The sequence below is a fragment of the Ranitomeya imitator genome, chromosome 3 (genome assembly GCF_032444005.1).
Source record: "Ranitomeya imitator isolate aRanImi1 chromosome 3, aRanImi1.pri, whole genome shotgun sequence".
Classification (NCBI taxonomy): domain Eukaryota; kingdom Metazoa; phylum Chordata; class Amphibia; order Anura; family Dendrobatidae; genus Ranitomeya; species Ranitomeya imitator.
Genome location: NC_091284.1, coordinates 435,072,711 through 435,087,398, shown reverse-complemented (window position 1 = coordinate 435,087,398; position 14,688 = coordinate 435,072,711). Strand labels below are relative to the sequence as shown.

At 47.8% G+C, this 14,688-nt stretch overlaps 1 protein-coding gene across 2 annotated transcripts in view; it reads left to right on the top strand.

The window, feature by feature from the left end:
* Nucleotides 1-14,688, top strand: part of RBBP7 (RB binding protein 7, chromatin remodeling factor) — a 127,312-nt gene that overhangs the window by 39,851 nt on the left and 72,773 nt on the right. For both annotated transcript variants that reach the window (XM_069757310.1, XM_069757308.1), the window contains exon 2: nt 6,439-6,583. In XM_069757310.1, coding sequence (XP_069613411.1) covers nt 6,439-6,583 — 145 coding nt within the window. The remainder of the gene's footprint in view (nt 1-6,438; nt 6,584-14,688) is intronic.

Here is a 14,688-nt window from a genome sequence, read left to right as displayed (position 1 = left end):
GGTGACCTTACTTAAGGCATGAAGTAATGCCTGAGAAAGTTCTGTGATCGCTCCTACATATGTTGGTGACAATGTGGGATATTGCTTTAACCTTTGTATTACCTTTGGACCTGGGGTGAGTATATTGGATTAATTGAAATGATTAACCCACGGAGGTATTTTTGTTTTGTCTTCGTTTTTTGCTCCCCTTAGCAGAGCCATAACTTATTTTTCCGTCAATATCTGAGCGCTTGTTTTTTTGCGGGACGAGTTGTACTTTTGAACAACACCAATGGGTTTTACCATGTTGTGTACTAGAAAATGGGGGAAAAATTTCCAAGTGTGGTGAAATTGTAAAAAAAAGTGCAATCTCACACTTGTTTTTCATTTGGTATTTTTTACTAAGTTCACTAAATGATAAAACTGACCCGGCCAAAAGCGCAAGTTAAATGCCGCTGTCAGCGTTTGACAGTGACATTTAGCGGGTTAATAGCCGCAGGTGGATCGCGATTCCACCCGCGGCTATTCCGGGCACATGTCATTTGTTCAAAGCAGCTGACGTGTCAGGAAAGATGTGGACTTCCTGCCGGAGCCCACATCAAAGGGAGGGACTCCTACATCGGCGTACTATTACGCCTGATGTTGAAAAGGGGTTAAAGAATGTCTGTTTCAAATAGTGTTTTATTCTGTTTATTTCTCTTTACTTACAGGTTTAGTAATGAAGGGGTGTCGCTGACTCCTCTTCATTACTAAACCTAGGGCTTGGTGTCAGCGATGGCTGCTGACACCAACCCGTAATCCCATTACCCCGATGAGACATTGGGAAGAGCCTGGGAAAAGTGCCAGAATTGGCCCTTCAGATATGAAGTGTCATTTCTGGGGCAGCTGAGGGCTGGTATTGTTGGCCAAGTATGGGGCAAATAAGCATGAAAACAGGTTTGAACAAAAAAATTACACGACAAAACGTTTTTTTTTTTTTTCCCTCCCGTTTTGAAATATATTCTCCAAAAAGTACTCATTGCTGTACAAAAATGAGCGACGTTCTGTTTTTGCTGCCAACAAATACCTAGCAATGCAGAAATTTCTGTAGTCAAAGGGTATGAGCACACGTTGCGGAGCCGCAGCGTTTTTTGAGGTGCCGAAGCGCTGCAGATCCACAATTGATTTACAGTACACTGTCAAATCAATGAGAAAATCCGCTGCGGAAACGCTGCGGTTTAAAAGTAGCATGTCACTAATTTTTTGTGAATCTGCAGCGTTTTTGTACCCATTCAATTATAGAAAACCGCAGGGGTAAAAACGCAGCAAATCCGCAAGAAAACCGCAGCAAAAATGCTGCAGAACCGCACAAAAAACACGACAGATCCGCAGGTACGTTTTCTGCCAGGAGAGGCAAAATCCGCACCAGAAATTCCTAAGTCTAATCTGCAACGTGTGCACACAATACTCAACTTGTGCACATTGCCTCAGGTGCATTTTTTTTCCACGTGAAATTGGCCCAAAAACGCTAGGGAATCTATGCTGGCAAAGACTTACAATCCTGTAGTGTTGTGCACATGATCAGTAATTTACCTGTCAAGATTTGCTGTGCGTTTTAAATCCAAGCTGTGATCATGAGACTTCTGAAATCTCACTTTGCTGATACTGTAAAACACAGCTGAAAATTTGCGTAAAAAAAGCTGCAAAAACACCTAGTGTAAACTAGTTCTAAAAACACTGAAGATGCAAACTGACAACCAAAATTTGTCGGTCTCAAAACTTGAGCTGTTTTTTTTTTTTTAATTTATTTTCAGACTTGTATGAGTGAATTAGATCTATGATTTGGGGAAAAACGGTCATATCAAAATTACATGGACACTTGACCAAACGCATGGTACCTGATTAATTGATAATGTCATTGTGTACACAACTTTTAATTGAAGATGTACCATTTCATTGAGAGTGAAGAAACATGCCTGGTGTAGGGTACACCACCACTTATGAATGTCAGGTGACTTTGCCACATATTGTCCAGCTCTGCCCACATTAACAGCTAGCCAAAACTGTCTTGAAAACACCAAGTTAACACATTTTTCGGTAACTAGATTTTGCACCAGACAACTGACACACTTATCAATTGGGTTCATAAACGATGATGGTTAAAAACAACCCCTTAACGACCGCCGATACGCCTTTTAACGGCGGCAGTTAAGGGTACTTAAACCACAGCGCCGTTAATTAAGGGCGCTGTGGAAAAAGTAGTGCCTCCCAGAGACGGATTTTCTCTGGGGTCTCGGTTGCCGGGGGTAGCCGAGACCCCAGAGAACATGATTCGGGGTTTTCCCAACCCCCGGGTTGCGATCGCCGGTAATTAACCGTTTACTGGCGATCGCAAAAAAAAAAAAAAAATTCCCTTTTACTTTCTCTGTCCTCCAATGTGATCGCACATCAGAGGACAGAGAATTGGGGTCCCCGATAGCCCCCCGATACTCACCTGTCTCCCCCGGTGTTCCTCGTGGCTCATGATGGGCGCCGCCATCTTGCTCTGGCCAAAAATGGCGGGCGCATGCGCAGTGTGTCCGCCAGCTGGCACCCGGAAGATCTTTGGGGTGTCGGCTGCTGGGGTTAGCTGAGACCCCAAAGAACATGATCGGGGTCGGTTTTTACCGACCCCTATTTTGCGATCGCCGGTAATTGTTTACCGGCGACCGCAAAAAAAAAAGCAATGTAATTCACTGTCCTCTGATGTGATCGTACATCAGAGGACAGAGAATTGGGGGGATTCGAGGACCCTATCATACTTACCAGTGTCCCTGGGTCCTCCTACGTCCTCTCCTGCCCGCCGGCTTCTTCATCTGCTAAGAAAATGGCGGGCGCATGCGTAGTGCACCTGCCATGATCGGCCGGCAGGAGAGAGGAGTTGGGGCTAAATTTAGGGTTAGGGTTGGGGCTAAATTTAGGGTTGGGGCTAGGGTTAGGCTTCTTTCACACTTGCGTCGGTACAGGGCCATCACAATGCGTCAGCCCGACGTACCAACGCACATTGTGAAAATTGTGCACAATGTGGGCAGCGGATGCAGTTTTTCAATGCTTCCGCTGCTCAGTCTGTCCTAAGGAGGAGGGGGCGGAGTTATGGCCACGCATGTGCGGTCGGAAATGGCAGACGCGATGTACAAAAAAACATTACATTGAACTTTTTTTGTGACGGCGGTCCGCCAAAACACAACGGATCCAGTGCACGACGGACACGACGTGTGGCCATCCGTCGCGATCCGTAGGCAATACAATTCTATTGGCAAAAAACTCATCCTGCGGGCACATTTGCAGGATCCGTTTTTTTGTCCAAAACGACGGATTGTGACGGATGCCACACGACGCAAGTGTGAAAGTAGCCTTAGGACTAGGGTTAGGGTTAGGGTTGGGCTAGGGTTGGGCTAGGGTTAGGGTTAGGGTTGGGCTAGGGTTGGGCTAGGGTTAGGGTTGGGCTAGGGTTAGGGTTGCTGCTAAAGTTAGGGTTAGAGTTGGGATTAGGGTTGGGGTTGGCATTATGGTTACGTTTGGGGTTAGGGTTTGGGGTTAGGGGTGTGTTGGGGTTAGGGTTAGGGGTGTGTTGGTTAGGGTTAGGGGTGGGTTAGGGTTAGGGGTGTGTTGGGGTTAGGGTTTGGGGTTAGGGGTGTGTTAGGGGTGTGTTGGGATTAGGTTTGGGTTAGGGGTGTGTTAGGGGTTAGGGTTTGGGGTTAGGGGTGTGTTGGGGTTAGGGTTTGGGGTTAGGGGTATGTTGGGATTAGGGTTGGGTTAGGGGTGTGTTGGGATTAGGGTTTTGGTTAGGGGTGTGTTGGGATTAGGGTTTTGGTTAGGGGTGTGTTGGGATTAGGGTTTTGGTTAGAATTGGGGGGTTTCCACTGTTTAGGTACATCAGGGGGCCAATTTTGCGCTCAAAAAGTCAAATGGTGCTCCCTCCCTTGTGAGCTCTGCCGTGCGTCCAAACAATGGTTTACCCCCACATATGGGGCATCAGCGTACTCTGGATAAATTGGACAACAACTTTTGGGGTCCAATTTCTCCTGTTACCCTTGTAAATATAAAAACTTGGGGGCTAAAAAATCTTTTGTGGGGAAAAAAAATTTTTTTTCGCGACTCTGCATTATAAACATCTGTGAAGCACTTGGGCATTCAAAGTTCTCACCACACATCTAGATAAGTTCCTTGGGGGGTCTAGTTTCCAAAATAAGGTCACTTGTGGGGGGTTTCTACTGTTTAGGTACATCAGGGGCTCTGCAAACGCAACATAACGCCAGCAGACCATTCTATCAAAGTCTGCATTCCAAAACGGCGCTCCTTCCCATCCGAGCTCTGCCGTGCGCCCAAACAGTGGTTTACCCCCCACACATGGGGTACCAGCATACTCAGGCAAATTGGCCAACAACTTTTGGGGTCCAATTTCTCCTCTTACCCTTGTGAGAGTAAAAATTTGGGGTGAAAAGATTTTGTGGAAAAGATTTTTTATTTTCATGGCTCTACATTATAGACTTCTGTGAAGCAGTTGGGGTTCATAGTGCTCACCACACATCTAGATAAGCTCTTTGGGGGGTCTAGTTTCCAAAATGGGGTCACTTGTGGGGTGTTTCTACTGTTTAGGTACATCAGGAGCTCTGCAAAACCAACATGACACCCGCAGACCATCCCATCAGTCTGCATTCCAAGCGGCGCTCCTTCCCTTCCGAGCACCGATATGTGCCCAAACATATCAGCAGTGTCACAGGCTGATTGCCTCCATGCCACGCCGCATTGAAGCAGTCATTTCTGCCAAAGGATTCCCGACCAAGTATTGAGTGCATAACTGAACATTATTATTTGTTGGTTTTTTTGTTTGTTATTAAAAAACACTTTTATTTGATTGGATGGGTGAAATATGCTAATTTATTGAGACAGGTTTTTTGGGTTCTCAGGAGTTGTATGCCAAAATCATCAGTATTAAAACAATAAAAGACCTGACAAATTTCAGTTGGTGGATAATGAATCTATAATATATGAAAGTTTAATTGTAATCATTACATTATGGTAAATAATGAAATTTAACACTATATGCTAATTTTTTGAGAAGGACCTGTAGAGCCCCCCCAAAATGACTTCAAATGTGATGTGGTCCCTAAAAAAAAAAAAAAGGTGTAAAAATGAGAAATTGCTGGTCAACTTTTTTATATCTCCCTAACAAAAAAATTGTTTCCAAAATTGTTCTGATGTAAAGTACACATGTGGGAAATGTTATTTATTAACTATTTTTTTGTGACATATCTCTGATTTAAGGGCATAAAAATACAAAGTTTGAAAATTGCAAAATTTTAAAAATTTTCGCCATATTTCCTTTTTTCCCCATAAATAATCATAAGTAATATCGAAGAAATGTTACCACTAACATGAAGTACAATGTCACGAAAAAACAATCTGAGTCAGCGGGATCTGTTAAAGGGAACCTGTCACCCCGTTTTTTGAGATTGAGCTATAAATACTGTTAAATAGGGCCTGCGCTGTGTGTTCCTATAGTGTATGTAGTGTACCCCGATTCCCCATGTATGCTGAGAAATAACTTACCAAAGTCGCCGTTTTCGCCTGTCAATCAGGCTGGTCAGGTCGGGAGGGCGTGGTGACATCGCTGGTTCTTCCTCAGCTTTACGTTGGTGGCGTAGTGGTGAAGACACAGCGCGCGATCTGCGCTGTCATCCCTTTCGTCGGTGGGGGCGGCCATCTTCCTGGGGCCGCGCGTGCGCAGATCGAGTGCTCTGCTGCACGGGGCTTCAGGAAAATGGCCGCGGGATGCCGCGCGTGCGCATTAGAGATCACGGCGGCCATTTTCCCAAAGCCGAGATGCAAACTCGGCTTTGGGAAAATGGCCGCCGCGATCTCTAATGCGCACGCGCGGCATCCCGCGGCCATTTTCCTGAAGCCCCGTGCAGCAGAGCACTCGATCTGCGCACGCGCGGCCCCAGGAAGATGGCCGCCCCCACCGACGAAAGGGATGACAGCGCAGATCGCGCGCTGTGTCTTCACCACTACGCCACTACGCCACCAACGTAAAGCTGAGGAAGAACCAGCGATGTCACCACGCCCTCCCGACCTGACCAGCCTGATTGACAGGCGAAAACGGCGACTTTGGTAAGTTATTTCTCAGCATACATGGGGAATCGGGGTACACTACGTACACTATAGGAACACACAGCGCAGGCCCTATTTAACAGTATTTATAGCTCAATCTCAAAAAACGGGGTGACAGGTTCCCTTTAAAGCGTTCCAGAGTTATAACCTCAAAGTGACAGTGGTCAGAATTGTAAAAATTGGCTCGGTCATTAAGTACCAAATTGGCTCTGTCACTAAGGGGTTAATGGAACCTGTGCATAAATCGATGTCTGTTTTTGTTACGTTTTTTTTTTTTTTTTTGTCTTTAGACCAATAGATTAATTTTACTTAATTTGTCATTTGCAGTGTTTGAAGATACTGTGGAGGAGCGTGTCATCAACGAGGAGTATAAAATCTGGAAGAAAAATACTCCTTTCCTCTATGACCTGGTAATGACACATGCCCTGGAGTGGCCAAGTCTCACTGTGCAGTGGCTTCCTGATGTCACTAGGTAATAATCGTCTTTTTGCCACATGTTTTTTTTGTATGTGTGTGTGGTGTTAAAGGGACTCTGTCACCTGAATTTGGTGGGCTCTCTGTCCGGTCTGATCGGCGGTGTTTTCTCTCCTTTCATTCACCCCTTCCTTTCCCGCTGGCCGCAATATTATCTTGAATATGAGTCTGTTTCCTCCGTAGTTCATGCGTGCGGGCTTTGCCCGCAGTTGGGCAAAGCATACTGCGCGTTCACAAGGCAAGATTGCTTTCTGCACACGTGAGCTACGGAGGAAACACTCATATAATATTGCAGCCAGCGGGAAAGGAAGAGGTGAATGAAAGGAGAGAAAACGCCGCCCATCGGACCGATAAGAGCCCGCCAGTAGTAGAAGGCATAATTCACCGATAGTATAACATTCCGTTTGCAGAAGGATAAAAAACGTATATGAATCAATATTTAAATGTATATACATACAAAAAGTACCCAGCATAAATCTTCTAATCAATATATATCCCACAAATGAGTCATAAGAAAAGCTAATGAATCATGAGTCGGCGTGATCAAAATATCTGTAAGGCCGGGATCACACACAGTGAGATACGGCCGAGTCTCGCAGGTTAAAACCAAGCTCTGGCATCGGCACTCTAGCTGCATAGCAATACATGGAGCCGCACGCACCACTCCGGAGTGCTAGCGCCAGAGCTGGGTTTTAACCTGCGAGACTCGGCCGTATCTCGCTGTAGTGTGACTCCGGCCTAATAGTGAGCCCAGCAGTCCTGTCCACTCAAAATGCATATCAACTGCACAACCATTTCTTTATAAGACTAGGATGGAGTAAGCTGCATACCTGTGCATGTTGTTTTATTGCCATGATCAAATCAGAAATATAAACTGTGGGCTTCCTTACTTCATGATTGTCCCTTGCCCATAGACCCTTAACCCCTTCACAACATCCAGTACATGTACAGCGCAAATCTGCAGCGGATGTGTGGAGTGGGCTCATGGGGTGAACCTGCCCCTTAACACAGCCCGGACCTGCCTCTTAGGCTACTTTCACACATCTGTTTTTTGCCATCAAGCAGGATCCGGTGAATTTTTGAAAGATCCATTGCAAATTGTGAAAAACCGATCCAGCAGCTGTCGGCTGTACAGTATAGCTGACAACTTGCTGTATCAGCCACGATCAGTGTTTGCACCTTCCATATCTGTTTAACCCCTTAGATGCGGCTGTGAATAGTGACTACATCATATAAATTAAGTGTGGGGGCTCTTTCTTTAGCCCCATCGGTGCCCTGAGATTATGATTGTGTGGTTCTAATGCTTGCCATGGTAATTCATGACCAAACAGCAGCCTTAAGGTACTGTCACACTAGACGATATCGCTAGCGATCCGTGACGTTGCAGCGTCCTCGCTAGCGATATTGTCCAGTGTGACAGGCAGCAGCGATCAGGCCCCTGCTGGGAGATCGCTGGTCGGGGAAGAAAGTCCAGAACTTTATTTCGTCGCTGGACTCCCCGTAGACATCGCTGAATCGGCGTGTGTGACACCGATTCAACGATGTCTTCACTGGTAACCAGGGTAAACATCGGGTAACTAAGCGCAGGGCCGCGCTTAGTAACCCGATGTTTACCCTGGTTACCAGCGTAAAAAAACAAACAGTACATACTTACATTCAGCTGTCTGTCCCTTGCCGTCTGGTTCCTGCACTGACTGCTGGCCGTAAAGTGAAAGCAGAGCACAGCCACAGCGGTGAGTCACCGCTGTGTGACTCACCGCTGTGCTGTGCTTTCACTTTCACTTTACGGCCAGCAGTCAGTGCAGGAACCAGACGGCAAGGGACAGACAGCTGAATGTAAGTATGTACTGTTTGTTTTTTTACGCTGGTAACCAGGGTAAACATCGGGTTACTAAGCGCGGCCCTGCGCTTAGTTACCCGATGTTTACCCTGGTTACCGGGGACCTCGGGATCGTTGGTCGCTGGAGAGCTGTCTGTGTGACAGCTCTCCAGCGACCAAACAGCGACGCTGCAGCGATCCGGATCGTTGTCGGTATCGCTGCAGCGTCGCTAAGTGTGACGGTACCTTTAGTCTGCCGGCTACACTGACCTGTTAAAGGGAAGGTACCGCGTTTGTAGATCATTAATTAATCAATGTAATGTAGCATAACATGCTGTCATAACCCAGATTTGAATGCATGTGAAACAGATTTCGTGTGTTATGAGTAGGAAGATGGCACTGGGAGCTGACATCTTGTGTTCACAGCAGTAGCACGACACTATCCGTGTCAGAATACGACACCCCATGGACATGGGGTCAGCGGCGGTCTATTATTTCCTATCTCTAACATTGCAGCAGCTTTAGCAGTGAGCTGGGCACGCCTCTGTGGGCTGCACAACTCACTGCTGTAGGTGTGACTAGCCGCCATCTTACTATAGCCCAGTGCTATCTGCCGAGCTCCACTTAAACTCTATCGCAGGATAGAAGCGCTCACTGGAGCCGGAGGATGGAGAGTGGGGAGTGCGGGTGATTTACCTCCCTGCTCCTCTACTCCAGGCACTGCATTGTGCGTCCTGAGCAGACATCCTCTGCTCCTCACATGCTGCCCTGTGTCCTCCTGCTCTGTCTCCGCCTCCCCCCACACAGTCCCAGTGATCTCCAGGAAGCTGCACTCCCTCCCCCTGGGTCGCTCTTTCTCTTCTCCCCCTTGCATTTCTCACTCCCCCTGGGTCGCTCTCCCTCCTCTCCCCCCTGCATGTCTCACTCCCCATGGGTCGCTCTCCCTCCTCTCCCCCCTGCATTTCTCACTCCCCATGGGTCGCTCTCCCCATGTCTCACTCCCCATGGGTCGCTCTCACTCCTCTCCCCCCTGCATGTCTCACTCCCCATGGGTCGCTCTCCCCATGTCTCACTCCCCATAGGTCGCTCACTCCTCTCTCCCCCCTGCATGTCTCACTCCCCATGGGTCACTCCCTCCTCTCCCTCCCCTCCCCCCTGCATTCTCACTCCCCATGGGTTGCTCTCCCTCCTCTCCCCCCTGCATGTCTCACTCCCCATGGGTCGCTCTCCCTCCTCTCCCCCCTGCATGTCTCACTCCCCATGGGTCGCTCTCCCTCCTCTCCCCCTGCATGTCTCACTCCCCATGGGTCGCTCTCCCTCCTCTCCTCCCTGCATGTCTCTCTCCCCCTGGGTCGCTCTCCCTCCTATGCACTCCTCTCCCCCTGCATGTCTTTCCCCATTGCACACACAGCTCAGTGCGTGCAATAACAGGAGCTGCGGGGGTCATGCTGTCACATGTCAGCGTGACCCCACAGCTGTGACTGTCACCTGCGGTAACGCTACTGCCGGTCACAGCGCTGCGGTATCATGCTGGCAGATGTCAGCGTAATTACGCTCAGGGCTGTGTAGTCGGTAAGCCACAGTTGCGACACCGACTCCTGAATTTTATCAGGTTCCGACTCCTTCATAAATGGCCAATTCGTAACAATAAATTTACTGTTGTCAAATATTAACATCGTGCTTTACTCAGTTTCTCACCATCATATAAGTAATCAGACCACTTAGAGCAAAAACTATATTTATTAGAATACAATTAGAATATAGCAAATAACTTTTATAAACTTTTCTAAACTCTTGTAAGTAAATATGCAATAAACACTGTTATGCAGTTAATAAGAGGAAATCTATAAATTTGTCCTCAGAAAAAGTATTGCCTCTGTCAGATCCTCGTTCATGGATGCCCTCAAATCTGATCTAATTATTTTGAGAGCAGAGAACAACCTCTCTACACTAACTTGGGTTGGTGGCAAAGCAGTAACCACTCGGGCAACATCTGACTGTCAGGATACAGAGAAATCGCTTGTTGCACTGTTATTTTTGATGAATGTACTGGCTGTGTTCTTTGATGGGGATGACTCTTCTATGCGGGAACAATTTGCACGGTCCTTGTGATCCAAATATATTTCGAAATTAAATTCTTCATCAGTTGATGAGGGTGAAGATGTGGCAGGACGACCAAATTCTTCTTGTTCCTCCTGACTGTTCTGCAACCCCTTCATCCTTACTGCTATTTCAAACAGAGCTTCTTTTCCAGGACGTCCTCCTCCTTGCAGGGACAGGATAGACCACACGAGAGGTTAAAAGGTCCCACTCCGCCCCCTTTCCTTCAGTGTTTTTCCTGTCCCTGCATGGAGGGACACACGAGACTCAAGCGCAGAAGCTTACCGGATCCGGAGGGCTCAGGGGGATCGTGCGGCTGGTCCAATATCTTTCCCCCTCATTGGTAGCCCAGGGAAGATATTTCCCGGGGAAGGGAAGGGGGGTTTGAGTCCCTCTGCCCCAGAGACCAGTCGAGCAGCTGAGCTCTTGGGTAGAGCCGCTTCCTCCCGGTGGGGAGCTCTCTGCTCGGGCGCCATATAGAAGAAGCGCCAGGCAGAGGCGCAGGGACTCACTTGTTCCATAATGAACACGGCGGGGTCGAAAGAGCTTCCGGGGTCACCGGACGTCATTTCCGGTGTCAGCAGCAGAGCGGATCAGCATGCGTTCCATTGCGTGGAACGCGGAAGTGCAGGGTAGCCGAGCGTCGTTTCCGGTGATGTCAGCGGCGTTTCCCAGAGAGACAGTGTGGAACGCTGAACAGGCATAATAGCCGAGCGGTGATCCAGCGTTCCACAACGTAAGGAGCAGCAGGCGCCAAAGTTTGATTAAACTGGCGCAGGTTGCGGTTACTCAGTCCAGAGTCACGAGGTGGGCACAAAGGACTGGAGCAGAGGTTCTGCAATGCCGGAGACAAAGGGTGAGTGCAGCGATGGCTGCTGTGGCCCTTTTCTGTCAGAGGATTACATATTTTACCCACTCCTGATTATCTTTTTAAGGCCGGGATCACACATGCGAGAAACACGTCCGTGTCTCGCATGTGAAGTCTAAGCTCTGGCGGCGGCACTCCAGAGAGGAGTGTGCGTCTCCATGTGTTGCTATGCGGCCGCACGCTCCGCTCCACAGTGCCGGCGCCAGAGCTTGGATTTCACATGCGAGACACGGACGTGTTTCTCGCATGTGTGATCCCGGCCTAACAGAGGCTATGGAAGTCAGGAGTGAGGATGCTGGGGTAAGTGCGCAGATATATCTACACATATACATGTAGACGCTAAGCCGTACCCATTCTTATGTTTAGGATAAGGATGTCCTGCAGACACCCCTCCCAACGACTAAAAAGCCAGGCAAGACCTTGGCGAAGTCCTAAGCGGTGCTCCATATGTAATGTAAAGCTGCCGGAAGCATACAAAAAGATCTTTGCAACTCCTGTATTTCCAAGGTTATAAGAGAACAACCAACACTCTTATCAGAAATAAGGAGTTTAGTTCGGGAAGAGATACAAAGTTCATTAGCTACTATGACACCGCAGTGCCCTTCCAGTCCAGGTCCGAGTCGCAAGAGACCGAGAATGGACCCAGAGCAAAGGAGTTCGGATATTTCTTCAAAGGAAGAATCAGACTTTAAGAGTTCGGATCAGGAAGGAGAGTTACCTTTAGAAGAACAGGATCAGGAAGGAGGTTTCTCTTTCCTGTGGAAGACACTGAAGAGTTACCGTATATACTCAAGTATAAGCCGACCCGAGTATAAGCCGACCCCCCCCTAATTTTGCCACAGAAAACTGGGAAAACTTATTGACTCGAGTATAAGCCTAGGGTAGGAAATGCAGCAGCTAACGGTGAAATTCAAAAATAAAAATAGATGCCAATAAAAGTAAAATTAATTGAGACATCAGTAGGTTAAGTGTTTTCGAATATCCATATTGAATCAGGATCCCCATATAATGCTCCATAAAGTTTATGATGGGCCCATAAGATGCTCCATATAAAAATGTGCCACATATAATGCTCCATACAGTTCATTATTGCGCCATAGATGCTCCATATAAAGCTGTGCCACATATAATGCTCCGTACCGTTCATTATTGCCCCATAGATGCTCCTTATAAAGCTGTGCCATATATGCTCTATAGCGTTCATTATTGCCCCATAGATGCTCCATTTAAAGCTGTGCCATATAGAACGCTGCTGCTGCAATAAAAAAAAAAAAAAAACATACCTCTCTTGCTGCCTGCAGCTCCTCAGCGTCCCGTCTCGGCGTCTCTCCGCACTGACTGTTCAGGCAGAGGGCGGCGCGCACACTAATAAGTCATCGCGCCCTCTGACCTGAACAGTCACAGCAAGAGGACGGGAAGACGGAGCGGCGCCCGGTGGGTGGAACGTGGACCGGTAAATATAAAATACTCACCTAGTCCCGGCGCTCCTGACGCTGTCCCTGCCTGTCCCTGTCTTCGGGTGCCGCAGCTCTTCCCCTGTCAGCGGTCACTGGCACCGCTTATTAGAGGAAAGAATATGCGGCTCCACCCCTATGGGAGTGGAGTCCATATTCATAACTTTAATGAGCGGTCCCACGTGACCGCTGACAGGGGAAGAGCTGCGGCACCCGAAGACAGTGTGACAGGCAGGGACAGCGTCAGGAGCGCCGGGACTAGGAGAGTATGCGACAATCCTCTCTCCCCCTCAGCCGCCGACCCTGCCGCCGACCGTGACTCGAATATAAGCCGAGAGGGGCACTTTCAGCCCAAAAATTTGGGCTGAAAATCTCGGCTTATACTCGAGTATATACGGTAGTTCAAGCGGTGAGAAATACGATGCAGATGGAGCCGCGTCCAAAATCCAGACAGGACTTGATGTTTGGGGGTCTTACATCTCAAAGACAGTGTTCCCGGTGAGCGAACACATCCGACTTATGATATTGCAAGAATGGAAGGATGCAGAACGTAGACTGGTGATGTCCTGAGAATTTAAAGGCAGTCTGTTTGACCTAGAGGATATCAAGACATGGGAAGAAATCCCAAAAATCGACGTTCCAGTGGCCAAGGTTACAAAGAAGACAGCCATCCCCTTTGAGGATTCATCAAGCCTGAGACGCCATGGACCGCAAGGCAGATATTCTCTTACGTCGAGCTTGGGAAACATCGGCAGCTTTGATAAAAGCTTACATAGCTGCTACGTCAGTAGCCAGGTCCATGTACTTGTGGATGGGACAGTTAGAAGAACATTTGGTTAATAAGACCCCGCGGGCGAATATATCTTCCATACCCATTATAAAGTCAGCCACGGCCTTCATGGCAGATACTTCAGCTGAATCAGTGAGATTTGCAGCTAGAAATAGTTCCTTATCTAATGCAACTCATAGGGCTATATGGCTTAAATCTTGGTCGGGAGATAATGCATCTAAAAATAAATTATGTGCCACTCCCTTTGCAGGATCCAGGGTGTTTGGACAGGCGTTGGATGACATTTTAGAGTTCACATCAGATAGTAAAAAAGGTTTTCCTGAGGATAAACCTAAGAAATTTCAGCCCTTTCTGAAAATACCCCCACCTCGCAAACAACCTGACTATAGAGAGCAGTGGAGAGCCAATAGAGGAGCCTATAAAGGATCCTATGCTCAGAACAGAAGGGGCAGAAATTCCCTTTTTGGGTCAAGCTCTAGACCTAGAAGGCATTGACGCCATAGGTATAGGGGGCAGACTCAGTCGGTTTCTGATCAACTGGAGGCAGATCACAAAAAACGCATATGTCCTCAATATAATATCCGAAGGCTACAAAATAGAGCTTACATCTCCCGCGACACAAAGGTGTATCTCACCAACATCTGTGGCAAACAATTCTCCAATGTTCTCAGACCTTCAGAATCTTATCAGATCTCAGGTCATAGTTCGGGTTCCCTCATCGAAAAGAGGCATAGGTCACTACTCTTCCCTATTTTCAATCCCAAAACCGTCAGGAGAAACACGCACGATAATAAACCTGAAACCTTTTAAATGTATGCGTCAAATACAAAAGGTTCAGAATAGTCAATAAGGTCAACCATCCACCTTTATAGACAGAAATTCGGTAATGTGCACTCTCGACCTGAAGAGTGCATATTATCAGGTGCCAATCCACTCAACTTCTCAGGAGCTTCTGAGGTTTTCAGTAAGATTGCCGGACCAGACCTGCCACCTCCAGTTTCAGTGCCTCCCGTTTGGTCTTTCCTCAGCTCCAAGGATAGTCACAAAGCTGGTGGCAGAGGTAGTGGCATAC